This window comes from Lutra lutra, chromosome 5 (assembly GCF_902655055.1).
Source record: "Lutra lutra chromosome 5, mLutLut1.2, whole genome shotgun sequence".
NCBI classification, from domain to species: domain Eukaryota; kingdom Metazoa; phylum Chordata; class Mammalia; order Carnivora; family Mustelidae; genus Lutra; species Lutra lutra.
In genome coordinates, this window is record NC_062282.1 from 66,156,419 (window position 1) to 66,177,774 (window position 21,356).

At 37.9% G+C, this 21,356-nt stretch overlaps 1 protein-coding gene across 9 annotated transcripts in view; it reads left to right on the forward strand.

The window, feature by feature from the left end:
• NSD1 (nuclear receptor binding SET domain protein 1) overlaps positions 1 to 21,356 on the forward strand; it is a 154,843-nt gene that overhangs the window by 52,039 nt on the left and 81,448 nt on the right. For all 9 annotated transcript variants that reach the window (XM_047731419.1, XM_047731423.1, XM_047731425.1 and 6 more), the window contains one exon: positions 17,331 to 17,466. In XM_047731419.1, coding sequence (XP_047587375.1) covers positions 17,331 to 17,466 — 136 coding nt within the window. The remainder of the gene's footprint in view (positions 1 to 17,330; positions 17,467 to 21,356) is intronic.

Sequence of the window (21,356 nt, forward strand, 5' to 3'; positions counted from 1 at the left end):
AAGCTGCTGTGAGGTTATGAGATTATTAAGTGTTTAGCACAGTGTTTTATTTTTATTATGCACAATGTAGGTAGCTAAATCACTATACTTAGTATAGTTATTTAGCAGTTCCTCTGTGTGATGTGGTTGAAATGCACTTTTACTTTTCAGTTCTGAGTTGAGGGGAATATTATTGTGAGACTGGGCTGAAGGGTTTTTTTGTTTTGTTTTCTTTTTTGGTCTGTCTTGAAGAGGCCTGGGGAACTTAGAATGATTTTGAGTACTTAGACAATATTATGAATGTTTAGATTGGAAATATCTGGGGATGTTTCTAACAAAGTAATAAAATATTAGAAGTGGTTTTCCATTTTCACTTGTGCTTAGAAAGGTTGATGTTGGAGCTGAGAAGCTTTAGAGGTTTATCTGTGACCCTTCCCACAGTCTCTAGGATTACTCAAAAGCTTTACAGAAAACCAAATTTGTTAATGTATCCGGTGTCTAAATGGACTTAATGCCCTTGATACCCCCATGATGAATAAATGTTGGGAAAAGTGATAATTCCATTGTACTGGAATATTTGTTTTGAATAGCCAGAATACCTGCCCTCTTTCCAAAATCTGGATATTTGGGGAGACTAATTGGTAATCTGAAGGCTGGCTAGAGAACTATAGTTTCAAAATTTAATAGTCTGTGGCTAAATTCTAATGTGCTACAGCTGTCTCAAATTTACTGGTATTACTCATTTCCAAACCAGGGAGTTCTGGGGTAGAGACTAATTGCTGGTCATCTTCGAAGTAAAGACCTGTAATACAGATATGTATAAATATATCATTTATCTTTTTTTTTTGGGTATCATTTATATTTTTAGGACAAATGAGGGTTGTGTGGATTAAGGACCCATAAGTTTTGACAGGTGCCTGAGTGGCAAAATAAGGCATCTAATTTTGCTGCTTAGGAAATGGCCCATTGTAGCCTTTTAAAATGTTTTTATTGAAAATGTATTCTGTCCCAGATAATGGAGATACATGAGTGGATGACACCTTGTCTTCCTGAAGTTTAGAGATTGGTGGAATAGATAAATTATAAACTGAATATAATGGTAAGCTAAGAGAATGAAAGAGAAACATAGAATGATGAAAGTAAGGGGTCCTGAGGAGACCTAGGAGAAAGGAATTCCAGGCAGAAAAGAGATGGAAGGATAAAGAGCATGACAGCTTAGTGTAAGCTTTTGAGGTAGGGAAAGGTGAAATAGGAGATTGAAAACAGAAATATTAAAAAAAAAAGAAAAAGAAAACAAACATTATCTAGATTCTAGCCCTATTTTACAGGAAGTAGTCAACTATTTTTACCTTGACTGCCATTATCTCTTGGAGTTTGTTTTGTGAAATTTGTTACTAATGATAAACAAATTTATTTATAAATAAAACAATAAATAAAAATAATGTTACAAATAATAAGTAAATTTGTTACTAGTAATCTTTCCCGAAGATCCCTCCACTTCCCACCCCAATCTCACTTAAGTAGTTGTAGTATTTTACTTTGTCTCTTCCAGAGAGACAGCTCCCAGAGGCCTTGTTTGTTCCATCTCTACATTCAGTTATATGCCGCTCAGAATATATATATATTTTCTCTTTAACGGCCTATAGAAATAATCTCTGAGAGCCTGGGTGGCTCAGTCAGTCAGGCGTCTGCTTTCAGTTCTGATCATGGTCCTGGGGTCCTAGGATGGAATCCCTCATCGGGTTCCTTGCTCAGAGGGGAGCCTGCTTCTCCTCTGCCTGCTGCTCCCTCTGCTTGTGCACATGTGCTCTCTCTCTCTCTGACAAATAAATAAAATATTTTTAAAAAATCCCTGAAAGTACAGTCTTGCACTCAGAATATTTATAAAATGCTTAAATATAGTTTTCTTGAGAGTATTTACTGTAGAAAAATAATATATAATAAATATATAATATATAATAAATAATATATAGTAAATGAGTCTTCCATAATTTTCACCCTCTGGAAATAATCACTGTTTTACCACTTTCCAAACTTGGTAAATATTTGAATGATTAAGTGATCCTAGAAGAATTACTTAATTACTTAATCAACTCCGCAAACATTATCTGGGCATCTGTTATGTAACATGCTAGGGACATAGACCATAATCTCTACTATTAAGTAACCTAAGGTTTTTTAGTATTATTAAACAATGTATCCTAAAATGACTGAGGAGTAATGGGAGAAATTAAATGACCTGTTTGGCCAGTTTTACATGTTGTATCTTCTTAACTGAACTAGGTAAAATAAAATTATATGATTAAAGAAAGTTTAAGAGGAAACCCCCCCCCCCCAGAGTTCTGTATCTAACAATGAAAATTTGTATATTTATTACACAGATTTTATTTCCACGGTGGTAATAGTATCTTTATTGTTTTCTAAGATTTTATTTATTTATTTGAGAAAGAGCACAAGCAGGGGAAGGGGGAGGGAGCCTGACGAAGGGCCCGATCCCAGGACCCCAGGATTGTGACCTGAGCTGAAGGCATATGCTCAACAAACTGAGCCACCCAGGTGCCCCTATTTATTATTATTATTTTTTAGGATTTTATTTATTTGAGAGGGCAGGCGAGCCAGAGTGCTTGCAGGGGGAAGGAACAGAGGGAGAGGGAGGGAGAGAATCCCAAGCAGACTCCATGACCAGCATGGAGCTTGACAGGGCTTGATCCCTTCTACCCTGAGATCAAGGCCTGAGCTGAAACCAAGAGTTGGTTGCTTAACCTGCTGAGCCATTCAGGCACCCACTTGGTTGTAACATCTTTAAATAGTATCTTTTTGTATTTTTTCTTCTTTATAGCATACTTCCCTGGCTTTCTGTAGTAAATTTTTAAAAGTTTAACTTCCAGTTATTTAACATACAGTGTAATACTATTTTCAGATATACAGTATAGCGATTGAATGCTTGCATACATTATCTGGTGCTCATCAAAACAAGTGCACTCCTTAATCCCCATCACCTACTTTTTCTTTTTTTAAAAGATTTTGCATATTTATTTGAGAGAGAGAGTGTGAGAGAGCAAGCATGAGGGGGAGAAGGTTAGAGGGAGCTGCTGACTCCCCCTGCAGAGCTGGGAATCCGATGCGGGACTTGATCCTTGGGCTCCGGGATCATGATCTGAGCATGCAGGCGCCCTCTCCATCACCTATTGAAAACATCCCTCCACCCACCTGCCTTCTAACCGGCAGTTTGTTAGTTTGTGTCTCCTGTCTTCCCATGGTAATTTTTTTTTTAAAGATTTTATTTATTTGATAGAGACAAGTAGGCAGAGAGGCAGGCAGAGGAGAGGAGGAAGCAAGCTCCCCACTGAGCAGAGAGCCAGATGCGGGGCTTGATCCAAGGACCCTGAGATCATGATCTGAGCTGAAGGCAGAGGCTTAACCCACTGAGCCACCCAGGTGCCCCCCCATGGTAATTTTTAATGACTATTCAATAGACCAGCAAATTGTTCTATATTTGCTTAGCCATCTTTTTATAGTTCTCTTCATTTTAGTTATTATATTATAGTTAATGATGAATTGAAAATGTGTTTATAGCCCTTAGTCTTTTACCTTCTTTTTGGATTATTTCTTAGCATACAGTCCCAGGAATGTAAGTATTACCTCAAGGGGTATTATGATATTGCTTTCCAAGACAGCATACTAAAACTGATTAATAGTGGTAAGTGGGGTGCCTAGGTGGCTCAGTCAGTTAAGCATCTGATTCTTGGTTTTAGCTCAGGCCTTGATATCAAGCCCCACATCAGACTGTTTGGTGCCAAGGGTGCTTGAGATTCTTTCCCTCCCCCTTCCCCCCTTTTTGTGCCCACGTCCTTGTACTCTTTCTCTCCCTCTCTCAAATAAATAAATAAAATCATTTAAAAATTTTTTCAGAGTTTTTTTTAAGAAAAAAAAATATATTTTTAGATTTTATTTATTTATTTGACAGAGAGAGATCACAAGTAGGCAGAGAGGCAGGTAGAGAGAGAAGGGTGGGGGGGGAAGCAGGCTCCCTGCTGAGCAGAGAGCCCGACGTGGGGCTCGATCCCAGGACCCTGGGATCATGACCTGAGCCGAAGGCAGAGGCTTAACCGCTGAGCCACCCAGGCGCCGCTAAGAAAATATTTTATTTATTTATTTGATAGAGACATAGTGAGAAAGGGAACACAAGCAGGGGGAGTAGGAGAGGGAGAAGCAGGCTCCCCACTGAGCAGGGAGCCCGATGCAGGTCTGGATCCCAGGACCCTGGGATCATGACCTGAGCCGAAGGCAGATGCTTAACAACTGAGCCACCCAGCTGCCCCAATAAATAAAATCTTAAAAAAAAAAAAAAGTAATAGTGATAAGTTATTTCTAAGACTTGGCTGTTTCTTTTTTTTTTTCCCCCTTCCCCTGGAGAGAGAATATGAATATTCTGTTGGTCAAGCAATTCCATTAGAGGTTAAAAAGAATCCTTACTTATTTATGTGATTCAGACCATAGTCTCAGATACCTTTTTCTGTGTGTGCTCACTTTGTTGATAATCTTTTATCTTGACCCAAGTTTATATCCCTAGCTTGGATCTTTTCTTGGGATTCCTGAATCATATATACAGTGGCTTCCCCCCCCCCCCCCCAAGATTTATTTATTTTTTTAGACAGAGAGTTTATGAGTGTGGAGAGGAGCAGAGGGAGAGAATCTTCAAGCAGACTCCCTGCTGAGCAAGGAGCTTGATTCAGGGCTCAGTTTCAGGACCCATGAGATCATGACCTGAGCCCAAACCAAGAGTCAAATGCTTAACTGACTGAGCCACCCAGGTGCCCCAATGGTGACTTTTTTGGGCATTTTTCACTGGGTTGTGAAATGGAGTTTTGTTCAAAACCAAATTTTAGCTGTTTTTTCCCCAAACTTGATTCTCCTCTAGTTTTCTCAGTTTTAATAAATGGCACCTCCATCTTTCCTATCTATATTTAAGACTGACACACTTAGAGTGATCCTTGAATTCTCTCTTTCTGTAACATCCATGTCCAGTCCATCAGCAGATTTCATTGGAATCTAACTAAAATTTTCTTACTTGAAAGTTAATTTTGTTGAATACAGAATTCTAGATTAGATTAGCTAATAGGTCTTTTTTTTAAAGATTTTGTTCATTTTTAGAGAGCATGAGCAGGGGGTGGAGGGAGAGGGAGAAGCAGACTCCCCTCACCTTGAGCAGGAAGCCCAGTGTGGGGCTGGAATCATGACCTGAGCTGAAAGCAGATGCTTAACTGACTGAATCACCCAGGTGCCCCTCTTTGGTCTCTTTTGAGTTAATTTTTGTATATGGTGTTAGGTAAGGGTATAGTTTATTATATTATATTACATATAATACTACCGTTTGTTAAAAAGATTGTCTTTTCTCTATCGAATGGTCTTAGTACCCTTGTCAAAATCATTTGATCATATATATAAGGGTTTATTTCTGGCTCTCTGTTCTGTTCTGTTGGTCAGTATATCTTTGCTATAGTAATAACACGATGTTTTGTTGTTTTTTAAATAGGCTCCATGCCAAATGTTGGGCTTGAACTCAGGATCCTAAGATCAAGAGTCATAAGCTGTACTAGCTTAGCCAGCCAGGCACCCTGGGCGGTTTTTTTTTTTTTTTTCCTCTTTATATCCATTCTTTTTTTTTTTTTTTTTTTTTTTAAATTTTATTTTTTATAAACATATATTTTTATCCCCAGGGGTACAGGTCTGTGAATCGCCAGGTTTACACACTTCACAGCACTCACCATAGCACATACCCTCCCCAGTATCCATAACCCCATCCCCCCCTCTCCCAACCCCCCTCCCCCCATCAACCCTCAGTTTGTTTTGTGAGATTAAGAGTCACTTATGGTTTGTCTCCCTCCCAATCCCATCTTGTTACATTTATTCTTCTCCTACCCCCTTAACCCCCCATGTTGCATCTCCTCTCCCTCATATCAGGGAGATCATATGATAGTTGTCTTTCTCCGATTGACTTATTTCGCTAAGCATGATACCCTCTAGTTCCAACCCTGGGTGTTTTGATTAATGTTGCTTTGTTGTGAGTTTTTAAAATTTAATTTAATTTAATTTTATTATTATTATTTTTTAAAGATTTTATTTATTTATTTGACAGACAGATCACAAGTAGGCAGAGAGGCAGGCAGAGAGAGAGGAGGAAGCAGGCTCCCCGCTGAGCAGAGAGCCCGATGCGGGGCTCGATCCCAGGACACTGGGATCATGACCTGAGCCGAAGGCAGAGGCTTTAACCCACTGAGTCACCCAGGCACCCCAAGTTTTTTTTTTTTTTTTTTTTTAAAGGAGTGTTTTCTTTCTTTCTTTCTTTCTTTTTTTTTTTAAAGATTTTATTTATTTATTTGACAGACAGAGATCACAAGTAGGCAGAGAGGCAGGCAGAGAGAGAGAGAGGAGGAAGCAGGCTCCCTGCCGAGCAGAGAGCCGGATGTGGGGCTCAATCCCAGGACCCTGGGATCCTGACCGGAGCCAAAGGAAAAGGCTTTAACCAAACATTGAGCCACCCAGGCGCCCCATGTTGTGAGTTTTGAAATCAGGAAGTATCTAGCTCTTTTCTTCTTTTTGGTATTGCTTTGGCTATTCCGGGTCCCTTGGATTTCATACAAATTTTAGGAGGCTTTCCATTTCTGCAAAAAATGTCATTCTGTTTATTACAGGGATTGCACTGAATCTGTAGATTGCTTTGAGTAGCAATAACATTTTAATAATATCAAGTCTTCCAACCCATAAACAAGGAAAGTATTTCCATGTATTTGTTTTCTTTAATATCTTTCAGCAACATTTTGTAGTTTTTATTGTACAAGTCTTTTACTTCCTTGGTCAATTATTAAGTATTTTATTCTTTTTTTTTTTTTTAAGATTTTATTTATTTGAGAGAGAGACAGTGAAAGAGAGCATGAGCGAGGAGAAGGTCAGAGGGAGAAGCAGACTCCCCATGGAGCTGGGAGCCCGATGTGGGACTCGATCCCGGGATCCCGGGATCACGACCTGAGCCGAAGGCAGTCGTCCAACCAACTGAGCCACCCAGGCGTCCCTATTTTATTCTTTTTGATGCTGTTGTAAATAGAATATTTCATTTCCTTTTTGGATTGTTCATTTTTTAAAAAGATTGATTGATTGATTTGAGAAAAAGAGAGCCTGAGCAGGAGGAGCATAGGGAGGCTGACCCTCGATCCCAGGACCCTGGCTGGGATCATGACCTGAGCTGAGGGCAGATGCTTAGCTGACTGAGCCACCCAGGCACCCTGGATTGTTCATAATTAATGTGCAGAACTTCAACTGATTTTTGTATGTTGACTTTGTATCTTCCTACTTTGCTGAATTCACTTATTAGTTCAAAAATTTTTTGTGGGATTTTTTTCTTTTTTTTTTAGAGATTTTATTTACATGTTTGACAGAGAGACACAATGAGAGAGGGAACACAAGCCGGGGGAGTGGGAGAGGGAGAAGAAGGCTTCCTGCTGAGCAGTAAGCCCGATTCGGGGCTCTGGGATCATGACCTAAGCCAAAGGCAGATGCTTAGTGACTGAGCCACCCAGGCGCCCCGGGATCTTTATGGTTTCTACATGTAAGATCTACGAAGAGATAATTTTACCTATTCATTTCTCCTATGGTTGTATCTTATTTATTTTTCTCACCTAATTGCTCTGACTAGAGCTTCCAGTACTTTGTTGAATAGAAGTAGAGAAAGCAGGCACCCTTTCTTAGTTCTTTATCTAAGAGGGAAAGCTTTCAGTCTTAGACTTTTAATCATGATGTTCTCTGTGGGTTTTTCATAAATGGCTTTTGTTATGTGGAGAGAGTTTCCTATTCCTATTTTGTTTTTGAGTGTTGCGTTTTTTTTTTCCCCACAAATGACTATTGAATTTTGTTAATACTTTTTCTGCATCAGTGGTGATGATCATATGATTTTTATCCATTCTGTTAATGTGGTATATTAAATTTATTGATTTCATATGTTGAACAATCTTTGTCTTCTAGGAATAAATTGCACTTGGCCATGGTGTATGGTTTTTGTTGTTTTCATTAATTTGATTCCATTATAGTTAACCATTTGTTTTTTAAATGGCATATAATTGACATGTAAGATTATGTTAGATTTAGGTATACAAAATAATGATTTGAGGGGAGCCTGGGTGGTACAGTTGGTTAAGCCCCCGCAGAGTCTGCTTGGGATTCTCTCTCCCTCTCCTCCTACCTCTCTCATGCTTTCTCTCTATCTCTCAAAATAAATAATCTTTAAAAAAACAATTACTTGATTTTGTATTATGGTTTTTTTTTTTTTTAAAGATTTTATTTATTTATTTGACAGAGAGAGAGATCACAAGTAGGCAGAGAGGCAGGCAGAGAGAGAGAGGGAAGCAGACTTCCCGCCAAGCAGGGAGCCCGATGTGGGGCTTGATCCCAGGACCCCGAGATCATGACCGGAGCCGAAGGCAGAGGCCTCAACCCACCGAGCCACCCAGGCGCCCCTGTATTATGTTTTTTTACTGTTTAGTTGTTTTGCTAATATTTTGTTGAAGATTTTCCCATCAGTATATGTAAAGGTTATTGGTCTGTTCTTTTTCTTGTGATATCTTCATCTGGCTTTGGTATCAGAGTAATGCTGGCCTCAGTGAATTAGGGAGTGTTCCTCACTATTTAGTTTTTTGGAAAAGTTTGAGGGTGGATGTTTGTTCTTATTTAAATGTTTGGTACAACTTCCCAGTGAAGCTGTTAGGTCCAGGCCCTTTTCTTTGTTGGGACATTTTGGTTATTCATTACTCAGTCAGTCTCTTCACTCTTACAGGTTTATTCAGATATTCTGTTTCTGTGTCATTTGGTTTTGGTAGTTTTGTGTTTCTAGGCTTTGGTCTGTTTCATCTAGGTTATCCAGTTTGTAGGTGTACAGTTGTTCATACTGCTCTTATAATCCTTTTTGTTCTGTAGAATCGGTAGTGATGTCTACACTTTTATTTCTGATTTTAGTAATTTGAGTCCTTTTTTTTTTTTTTTTTTAAAGATTTTATTTATTTATTTATTAGAGAGAATGAGAGAGAGCCTGAGAGGAGAGAGAGGTCAGCAGGAGAAGCCGTGCAGAGCAGGGAGTCCGATTTAGGACTCGATCCCAGAACTCGAGGATCATGACCTGAGTCGAAGGCAGTTGCTTAATCAGCTGAGCCACCCAGGCACCCTGAGTCTTCTTTAGTACATGTAGCTCAAGGTTTATCAGTTGTGTTGATCTTTTTGAAGAACCAACTTTCGGTTTTGTCCCCCCCCACTTTTTTTTTTTTTTAAACTATTGATTCTGTATTAATTTTCCCTCTAGGGATGCCTGGGGGCTCAGTCAGTTGGGCATCTGCATTTGGCTCAGGTCCTGATCCCAGGGTGCTGGGATCGAGCCCTGCATTGGGCTCCCTCCTTGGCAAAGGGGTCTGCTTCTCCCTCTGTCCCTGCTCCTGTGCTCTCTCTTGTTGTCTCTAAAATAAATAAATAAATCTTTTAAAAAAAGGTTTATGATTTTTCCCTTTAAATCTTTATTATTCTTTCTGCTTGCTTTAGATGTAGTCTTCTGTTCCTTTTCTAGCTTATTAAGGTGAAGGTTTAGGGTACATGAAAGATTTTTAAGAAATCTACATGTTCACAGCTGTAAGTATCTCTCTAAGAATTGCTTTTGCTGCATCTTTTAAGTTGTGGTATATTTTGTGTTCATTTTCTTTTTTTTTTTTAATTAAAGATTTTTATTTATTTATTTATTTGACAGACAGAGACCACAAGTAGGCAGAGAGGCAGGCAGAGAGAGAGGAGGAAGCAGGCTCCCTGCTGACCGGAGAGCCCAATGTGGGCTAGATCCCAGGACTCTGAGATCATGACCTGAGCTGAAGGCAGAGGCTTTAACCCACTGAGCCACCCAGGCGCCCCTTGTGTTCATTTTCATTCAAAGTATTTTTTGACTTAACCATGTATGTTCTTTGACTTACTGGTTATTTAGTAGTGTGTTGTTTAATTTTTCAGTTTTCCTTGACTTTTTGACTTTTTAAATTTCATCCCATTGTGGTTAGAAAATATATTCTGTATCAGTTCTTCTAATTTTATTTTTGTGGCCTAACACATGGTCTGTCCTTGAGAATGTTCATGTGCACTTAGAAAGACTGTGTATTTTGTGGTTGTTTGAGTGTTTTTCAGATGCCTGTTAGGTCTAGTTGGTTTACAGTGTCATTCAAGGCTTTTGTGTCTTTATGGATTGTCTAGTTCTCTCCATTGCTGCAAGTGGGTTTGAACTCTTCTGTTACTGTTTCTCTTTCTTACCTTTATTTCTGTAGTTATTGCTTCATGAATTTGAGAGTCTGGTTTGATGCATGGTGTTTCTGAGTGTTACATCTTCCCCTAAGATTGACGTTTTTATCATTATGAAATTACAGTCTTTTGTCTCTAGTAACCATTTTTCCTTTAAGTATATTTTGTGTGTTGTTAATGTAGAGAAGAAGCCACCCCACTGTTACTGTTGGCATGTTATTTCTTTTCTAACCTTTTGCTTTCAACTCCTTTTTAAAAAAAGATTTATTTATTATTTATGTATTTGAGAGAGAGGCAGAGGGAGAGTGCTAGCACATACATTAGCAGGGGGAGAGGTGGAGGGAGAGGCAGGGGGAGAGGTAGAGGGAGAGGAAGAGAGAATCTCAAACAAACTCCCCACTGGGCAGGGAGCCTGCCTGACTCCGGGCTTGATCTCAGGACCCTAAGATTGTGACTGGAGTTGAAATCAGGAGTTAGATGCTCAGCTGACTGAGCCACCCAGGCACCACCCAACTCCTCTTTCCGCTCCTTTCTTGAATTTGGTACAAAGTGTCGTCTTGTAGACATCATATAGTTGAATCATTTTGCCAATTTATGTCTTTAAATTGTAGTTTTTGTTTTTTTTAAAAGATTTTATTTATTTATTTGACAGAGAGAGAGAGAGAGAAATCACAAGTAGGCAGAGAGGCAGGCAGAGAGAGGGGGAAGCAGGCTCACCGCTGAGCAGAGAGCCCGATGCGGGGCTCGATCCCAGGACCCTGAGACCATGACCCAAGCCGAAGGCAGAGGCTTAACCCACTGAGCCACCCAGGCGCCCCTGTAGTGTTTTTTTTTTATACTATTTTTTTTTTAAGATTTTATTTATTTATTTGACAGACAGAGATCACAAGTAGGCAGACGGACAGGCAAAGAGAGAGGAGGAAGCAGGCTCCCTGCTGAGCAGAGAGCCTGATGTGGAGCTTGATCCTAGGACCTTGAGATCATGACCTGAGCAGAAGGCAGAGGCTTAACCCACTGAGCCACCCAGGTGCCCCTCAAGTTAATTTTAATAGTAGTAGTAAAACTTTGCTCCTTAATTGATTTGTCCTCCTCTCCATTGTCATTTTATTGTGATACAAATACATTTTTATATATAATGCATGCCCATCTACATAGACTTATAATTCTTGTTTTACACAGTTGTCTTTTAAGTCAGATGTGAGAAAAGTTTTGTAAACAAAAATACATTTTACTCCCTTTTGTATTTACCTCTTTTGTTACCTTTACCATGTTCTTTATTTGTGTAGATTTGAGCTATGTCCATTGTCCTTTAGCTAAAGGTGAAGAACTTGATATTATTTCTTATAGGGAATATTTGCAAGGACTCCCTTGTAATTAACTTGAAATACATGCTTAAGTGTTTTTTTAGTAATACAGTATAGCATTTTAGTCAGTTTGTGGAATCAGACAGAAATTATTGAGCACATACTCTGCCATTTTACTGGGCTAAGTGTTAGGCATGAAGCCTGGATTCCCTCTCTCCCCCTCCCATCTCTCCCATCTCCTACCCACTCCTTACCCCCATCTTGCATGCATTGTGTGCTCTGCCGCCCCCCCCCCCCCAGGAAAAAAAACCTGAAAACGAGAACTAAATCTTAAAGTCTAAGTTCTGTGATGACATCCCTAGGTCTTTACCTCCAATTCTGTATCACTATACATTCTTTAAGAAGTTGTTTTAGAAGATATTGTCTGTTAAATCTGTAGACATCCATGTATTGTACACATAAAATTTGTTAAGAAGATAGATCTGTTATATATCCTTACTAGAATATAATTTAAAAAAAAGTTACTGTTATTCTATGAGTTAGCTGATTTTGACTCAACTCTTAAATTTTGGATATGTATGTGAAGGTTATTGGTGTCCAAGGATTATCAGTTCAATTAACGTTAAAATAGAACACAATTTAAGTTTTATCCCGTACATCCCAGGAACATACCTGGATCACTGAGCTTACTTTATCTTAGAAATGCAATATAGTCTGGTTTGTACCTTTGATGGAAGTTTCATTAGTGGAAGTGCTTGGAGATCTAAAATGTCTGTTAACCATAGCTTTTGGCTCAAGAGCCACTTCTTGATTGTGATTGAAGGAGATGTATCAGTCCCTTAAAAATAGTAGGGACAAGCTAATAGGAAAATTTATTGTTAAAATGACATGTTAATGTCAAAGAAAGGATGGCAGTGGAGATTTTGAGCTTAGTTAGTTCTTAGATTTGCTTTTAAACACTTTGAAAACAAAATCTGGCTATATTTATTCAGTTAAAATTGAAGGGAAGATGTTATATTAAAACATGGTCTTTAGAATTAATCAGGTTTAAGTCTTAGCCTTTCTTACTGTGATTTAACCTTTTTGATCCTCAGTTTATCCATCTGCAAAATGGAGATAATACCATGTCATAATGTGAGGATTAAGCAAGATTATGTATTTAGGTTTTCTGGGGTGCTATAATAAAGTGCCACAAAATGGGTGGCTTAAACAAAAGAAATTTAATAGTATTACAGTTTTGGAGACTAGAAATGCAATGTCAAGGTGTTTTTTTCTTCGGGCTTGTGAGAATATGTTCCATACCTCTCCTAATGTCTAGTTGCCTCAGGAGTTCCATGGTTGGTAGAAGGTGTTTTCTTTGTGTCTTCATCCTTTTCCCTCTATGTATGTCTGTCTCTCTGGTTCCAAATTTTTCCTTTTTATAAGGACACATTTCTCTTGGATTAGGAACCCACCCTAATTGATCTCATTTTGATGAGGACCCTATTTCCAAATGAGGTCTCATTTACAGGTATTGTGAAGTATACTTTTGGGTGAGCACGGTTCAGCTCAATAGTGTATATAAAAAGGCTTAGCACCATTATGTCTTCCAACGGACATACATAGATATTAGGAAAAATCATTCTGAAATTATGCCTATCCTTCCAGTCTAAGCTTAGATGACATTTCTTCACTTTTGTTTTTCCTGATTTTCTTCAAGTATCTTGGGATCAGGAATTCATCTTTGTGTCTCTTACTGAGTGTTCTGTTGTGGTTGTTTAGTAAGTTTGTATGCACTTGAATTATGGGTTTAACAGTTTGATGTATTTGGGTATCTTTCATTCCAAGGTGAAATATATAAGCTCTTCTGAAGAGAAGAGTCATATTTAAAAAGAATATTTTTTCTTATCCTTATTTTCTCTACTTCATAATTAGAGGCCTGTCTTTGATCTGGAATTCCTGCCTGTGTCTAATTTTTTATGTGTTAAAGTCAGTTGAATTTGTTTTTGTCCATTAATGTACTAACAATATGTATTTGTGTAGACATTATTTTCCAGTGGGTTTGCATATATTGTATTATTTGGTCATGATGGTTAATCAGTCAAAACAGCCTGGAGAGGGGTACCTGCCTGGCTCAGTCATTAGAGCATGGAACTTGATCTTGGGGTTGTAAGTTTGAGCCCCATGTTAGGTATAGAGATTATATAAAAATATAATCTTTCCAAAAAAAAGGGATGGAGATAATAAAATGTTTCAAGTTTGTGAAAATCTTTATCCACAATACCATCAGTTTAATGAAACTTTTTTTTTTTTAAAGATTTTATTTATTTGTTAGAGAGAGAGAGAGAGCATGAGCACAGGCAGACAGAGTGGTAGGCAGAGGCAGAGGGAGAAGCAGGCTCCCCACTGAGCAAGGAGCCCGATGTGGGACTCGATCCCAGGACGCTGGGATCATGACCTGAGCCGAAGGCAGTTGCTTAACCAACTGAGCCACCCAGGCGTCCCTAATGAAACTTTTTTACTCATGTTTCTCATTGACTTTGTTTTATCTATCTCATATATTATATAACATATGTATATTATATATTAACATATGTTATATTCTGTCTAATCTCCTAGTAACTGTATTATAACAAAATTATATATATATATTCACACATACATATATATATCTTTTTTTTTTTTTAAAGATTTTACTTATTTGTCAGAGAGAGAGCATGCGAGGGCACAAGGGGGAGTGGCAGGCAGAAGGAGAAGCAGGCTACTCACTCAGCAGGGAGCCTGATGTGGGACTTGATCCCAGGACCCTGGGATCATGACCTGAGCTGAAGGCAGATGCTTAATCGACTGAGCCACCCGGGTGTCTAAATATGTGTATACACACACACATACAAAAACACATGTGTATATATTAAAGATTTTTATTTTTTTATTTGAGAGATAGCGTGGGAACAGGGGAGGGGCAGGGGAGAAGGACAGAATCTCAAGCAGACTTCTTTTGGAGCACAGGGCCTGGATTGGGGCTCGACTGGGGGCTTGATCCCATAGCCCTGAGGTGATGATCTGAGCCAAAATCAAGAGTGGCATGCTTAACTGACTGAGCCGTCCAGGCGTGTCCGACTGTTTTTTTAAATAATTTCAGTTTCAGCATAGTTTCTAAATGGTTGTTATATTGTCTGTGTGGGTGTATATTACATTTTCAGTATTCCATAATTTCATCTGCACTTTGCATATTTCATTGAGTTGTCAGCATAATTCGTTTAACAGGTCTCTTGTTGGATGTTAAGTTTTTGTTGTCATAAATAACTGCTTGAAATATTTTTCTGTAATTCTACTTATTTGGATTATTTTCTTTGGGTTGCAATATTAGGAATAGAATTATTTTCATTTTGATGGTTCATGGCAGAACAAATGTTTCTTTTTAAAAAAAATTTTTTTTTAAAAGATTTTATTTATTTATTTGACAGACAGAGACCACAAGTAGGCAGAGAGGCAGGCAGAGAGAGAGGGGAAGGGAAGGAGGCTCCCTGCCAAGCGGAGAGCCCGATGTGGGGCTCGATCCCAGGACCCTGGGACCATGACCTGGGCCGAAGGCAGAGGCTTTAACCCACTGAACCACCCAGGCTCCCCAGAACAAATGTTTCTTTCCTGATTCAATGGCTTAGGAAACTGAGGCTGCATTAAGTGACTTATTTAAGATGACATAATTTGTGATGGAGTCAGAAGACAGAACTCATTGATGCTTTGTCTAGTTGAGTGATTCAGCTTCTGACTTTCTTTAGACTACTCATGTTCCTTCCTTGCTATCTATTGAAAGTATGTTTTTTGAAAAAATTTAATTGAAATATAGTTGACACTGGAAGCATGTGTTTTATGGCTATACATTCTGATAATATAGTTTAATCATTTTGTTGGAGTAATATGAGGAAAGACTGAACCAGTATCATGTCATAGATTGATTATGGCTTAATTTGTCATAAAGCATGTAACAGTCATGGGGTTTTATTGTTATTGGATGATTAGGCAGTGGTGAGAGTTTGTCCAGATTTGACTCCTGGCTCTGCCAACTTGTTAAATACTATATGATCTTAAACATACAGTAAAATAAGTAATAATATAGTGTCTACCTTAATAGGACTAAAAACGGAACAGTGTCTAGCACATAGCAAACATCAAGTAACTGTTAATATGTTTCACGTGATTTAAGACTTGAATAAATAAGCCAATACCAATGATTGCCAAATAAATTAAATGGTTATAAATTGTATCAGAAATTTATGGGAACCTACTCAAATTGTAGTTTTCAGTACAGGGAAATAAAAAATTTGTTTTAGGTGCCTGGGTGGCCCAGTTGGTTAAGTGTCTGCCTTTGATTGGCCCAGTTGGTTAAGTGTCTGCCATGATCCCGGGGTCCTGGGATCGAGTCCTGAGTCCGTCTTCTTGCTCATCAGGGAGTCTGGTTCTCCCCCTGCCTGCAGCTCGTGCTCGTCCTCTCTCTCCCTCTGACAAATAATAAAATTTTTAAAAATTTGTTTTCCCATTCTTTGTATCTTGGTTTTTTTACTATTATTATTATTTTAGATTTTATTTATTTATTTGACAGAGAGAGATCACAAGTAGGCAGAGAGGCAGGCAGAGAGAGAGAGAGAGGAGGAAGCAGGTTTCCCGCTGAGCAGAGAGCCCAATGCAGGCCTGGATCCCAGGACTTTGGGATCATGACCTTAGCTGATCCTGACCTGAGCTGAGGGCAGACGCCTAATGACGCAGCCACCCAGGTCCTCTGTATCTTGGTTTTAAAGTTTCAAAGCCAACTAACTAGCTTTGAAGTCTTGTTTGTTTCTTGATGATTTACAAACTGGTAACAGGCAAAAGTAGTCTTTTCTTTTTTCCTTTTTCAAGATTTTTTTTAAAGATAAGCAGTTCTTATGGTGTGTTAAAGGCATGACCATGGGTTTAGAGTGGAGATGGAGGATGTTGGATTGCAGATCAGTTAGGGTTATTGGTTCTGGAGAAAAGATGCAGCCAAAGTCTCTGTGTTACAGAAGTCAAAGGAGCTTGACTCATATTGAACTTACTCTGCATGAATGGTGTTCCTTGCAATTGTCCAGTATACTCACTCTTCTATAGGTCCTGGAAGAAGTCCAGGTCATGTGCATTGACATTGCTAGGGTCTAGCCTGTGGCTTTCAGGATTATTTCATTAGAGCTATTACTGTTAATTAATTAATAGGAAAGTCTATGTTTATTTGAGAACGCTGTAGAATATCAGCTGCAGAAGGGACCGCAGTCTCCCTGCACCCTCTACCCAATTTTATTGAGATACAATCAACAGATTATATTGGGAACATAGACTTTTGACTTTGTTCATAAATTCATAAATTCTTTTTATAATTTCCCCCTGCACCATGTTGTGTTGTAATCTAAGGACTACGGCAAAGGTATGTTTTCCTAGGGATGATTCTATTTCCTTTTTCAGTTATTAGCTTTTTTATTAATGAAAATAACTAATTTTCTCCATGAATGCAGGTAGATTACTTATATAAAAGAAATATAAATTGAGAGCTACTACTTTATATAGGGCTATGTTAGGAACGTTAAGACAAAATGATTTAATTGTACTTGCTTTGTAATTGTTAGTCTGTTTCATCTAGATTTTTATAGAATTCTGCTTTCCCAGAAGGCTAATAGGAAAATGGTACACTGTTGGAAAAGGTTTTGATTCTTATTGATGGCCCTATATTTTGTCTGTCTAAAGTGTCAACCCAAGAAAAAGTCTACGCCACTGAAGTATGAAGTTGGAGATCTCATCTGGGCAAAATTCAAGAGACGTCCATGGTGGCCCTGCAGGATTTGTTCTGATCCGTTGATTAACACACATTCAAAAATGAAAGGTAATACTAGTATTGATTATACGTGATAAAATACAGTATGAAGTAAAAAACTTGTAGTTGCCTTTAATATAACCTAATTTTTGTTGCCTTTAGTAGTAATGCATTTTTACCTTTGAGCATTTGGTGAATGAATTGTTATTAATATATCTTTTTGTTTTGTTTTGTTGTTAATATATCTTTTTGAATTTTTTTTAAAGTTTTATTTTTATGATTTAAAAATTCTCATTCTCGGGACGCCTGGGTGGCTCAGTTGGTTGGACGACTGCCTTCGGCTCAGGTCATGATCCCGGGGTCCCGGGATCGAGTCCCACATCGGGCTCCCGGCTCCATGGGGAGTCTGCTTCTCCCTCTGACCTTCTCCTCGCTCATGCTCTCTCTCACTGTCTCTCTCTCAAATAAATAAATAAAATCTTAAAAAAAAAAAGATTTAAAAATTCTCATTCTATTTAGATGCTAGGAAATGTTAGGTTTATTAACATTGTTATTGTTACTAACATTAAAGTTTACATTGTTTACAATCCCTTTTCAGTATATTTAGGTTTTTCTACCTCAGCCTTTAGGTTTATATCATTGCTGTTAAGTTTTAAAGCTGAAACAATTGTAAAGAATCGTTTGAAGTTTGAATTGTAAAATCTTGATTTAGAACATTCCCTTTAATAACTGTAGTTTGTGTCTTACTTGGTTCTCTTTGACTCTCAGGTATCCTTAAACTGCTGTAAGCTAGAGACTAAAACTTCATCTTGAGCTACCTTTTTTCTCTTAAGATGTTTTGTGATTTAATATGTATATTCTAGTTTTTGAATAGGTCATATAGTCATAATATTTTAAAAAATCAGCTCACTTCCTCTTTTTGTCTGATCTGTCCCATTCTTTACCCTTCTTTTCAAACAGTAACCAGTTGTAGTTTGTTTCTAGAGTATTTTTATGTAAATCCAAGTATATAGTCTCATCTCTCTATTTTAACACAGAAGTAGCATATTTTTTCATATGTTCTACATTTGCTTTTTTCAGTTCTTACAGGTTTTCCATGTAGTGCATTGAAGACTTCCTTTTTGTTTCTCTCTCTCTCTCTTTTTTTACAGCTGAATAGTTTTCCACTTTTTGATTATTTTATACTTTATATAACCATTTTCCTGTTGATGGGTGTTTAGGTTGTTTTGATGTCACTATATACATATTTATGTACATACGTACATAAGATAAAGTGTTTCTGTGCACACAACAGTGGTGTAAAGAGTAACTTTCACATATACATGTATCAAAGGTGGGATTGCTAAATTTGATTTTTTATTTCAAATATTGAATATTGAGGTACCTAAAGACCTTTATAGCTCACTTAAAAAAATAATATCTTAATCTTTGTGGCATGTTGGGACATTAAAGTACTACTAGTAGAAAATTCTTTTAGTTGTCCCCCTCTACCCTTCCTATTAAGTTTCTTACTTATGTACTGTTCATGCACACAAATTGGGTCCATGTCATTTATTCAGCAATTTCTCACTATATGATATGGGTAGTATGCTACGTAGTAGGATCCCCTAATGAGCAAAACATCACTTCTGCTTGCCCTGGTTTATTTAGTCCAGAGACAAGATTCCAGCAAATAATCAGAAAGATAATTACTTCTTTGAAAAGTGTGTCCAAGGATAATATTGGTGTTTAATCAGTGTTATAGCAGGGGTATGTAATTTGGACTTCTGGTGCAAGGTATTCAGGGGCAGATATGTTAGTAAAGTATCTTTGGTCTGAGAGTTGAGAGGATGAGTAGGAATTAACTACGGAAAGAAGGAGAAGATGTTCCAGGCACAGAAAGTAGTATATGCTCTGGCTCTGAGAGGTCTCCTACCCATAGAGTGACGGAAGAGGGTACAATAGAGGCTAGGGAAGTAGATTGGAGTCAGTTGTGTAGCATTTTTTTAGACTTCATTTAAAATTTTGTATTTTATTCTTAGAACAGTGTGATTCCCTTAAAGTAGAGGATGATGTGATTTGATCTGTGTAAAGTTTTCTCTGACTGTGGTATTGAAAATGGATTGGAAGGGGCCATGATTAAGTAAGAGGAAATTGTTAAAAGGGTCATTGCAATGATTATGGTGAGGTGAGTATGGTGGATAGAGACTAAAGAACAACTTAGAAGATAAAATCTGTATAATTTGGTAGTGGATGGGGAATGAGGAATGAGGGAGAATGAAGTCCTGAGGTTTCTATGTCAGGATGCCTCCCAAGTTTTTAACTTCACCAATACATAAATAATGTTGCCATTTAAGTGAGAGCACTAGAACATGAGTAACTGCAAGGTGACCTTTGCTTGTTGAAATTAACTGAGCCATGGGCAAGGCATGGATGAGATGGCTTGTGATGAAATATGCAGTGAGAAAAAGGGTGGTTTTGAGGAAGCAAGCATTTGAGGTCTGTTGAGGATACTGAGTTTGGAAAAGAGTTGGGAAAAAATCAGAGATGGAAGAAGAAAACCAGGATTATTTGGCATGTGGTATTGGTGACTGGCATGTTTCGAGAAGGGAGATATGATGATTTGGTTGAACTTTGTCTGGTGGTCAAATAAAATGTCCATTTGGTGTAAGGAGGTAGAGATCAGTGGTATTTTTGGTGGTATGATTGTATATGAAGTTGAATTAGACTGGAAATAGAGACAAAGCAGAGAAGTGGGGATGCTATAGGTAGAGAGATATATGGGGTCTAGAAGGATTTCTGAAAGTGGGGATAATCATGTTAGTAATGCTGTTGAGAAAAGTTCTGGAAATAGAGGGCTAAGACAGGAGTAGTAAGGGATATAGATTTCTGGGAAAAGAAGATGTTAGATGGGATTGGTATCACAGTGTGAAATTGGCCTTGATGGGAGGAGGGGCAGCACACCCTTAACATTAGGGGTGGGTAAGGGTGCAGTGACTGCAGATTTGGTGTAGTATACCTGAGGATTCCTGTCTGGCCTGTTTCTCATGAGCTGGGAATGTGATCACACCAAAGAGCAAGTGCTGTTACTGACTGGAAAATACCATGTTTTGTTTTCAGGCTATAAAAAGGTTAAGACTTCTAAATTCAAGTGAGCTTCCCAGAAAGGGTCAATTTATGTAGCTTCCTATTAAAGAAATGACAAAACGTGGTAAAATGGATCTATTTAGCCTTACAGCTAGTTATTTCATAATACTTTTTCCATTTTCTTTCACCATTTTTCACTTTTGTTTTCATTTCCCCATAGCTTATGGCAAGGTATGGTCAGCCAAGTTCTGGAAAGCCTAATTAATACCTCTTAGTAGTTAATTCTCCATTTTTCTTCGAATGTGCTCCTTTTTCTCATCTCCTTCATAGCACATAACCTGGTGGAATTACTGGTCTTGCCATTGACACTTTCCAGTAGTAGAAATTTTGGATAGACTGCTGTTAAAGTAATCCTGCTCTCCACTACATTAGAACTATGACCAGTATTAATGTTTGACTCTTTTCTGGGGCATTTATAATTTTCTCCTCCAACTTTTCATTTTGAAAATTTCAAACCTATAGACAGATTGAAGTGTAGCACAATGAACACCCATATATATTTTACATAGGCTCAACAATTACTAGTTTGTACTATTTATTAGATGATATCAGTGAAAAATTAAAAATTATACTGCAGTGTTCATATTATTGTGATCATCCATGTTTGTTTTCTTAGCAAAGCCTAATATTTCAAATGGTGTTAGAAAATCCAGGTCTTTATAAAATCACTTTTTAAGTCATTATTTACTTTTATTATACAAGGTGCATATAATTTAAAAAGGCAAGTGGTTAGTTCGATAGGCTTTGCTTGGAAAATGATCTTCTATGGCTATATCCCTCTTTCTAACCACCTTTAACTCTTGTCAGCTGGGTCTTTCGATATTTACCTCTGT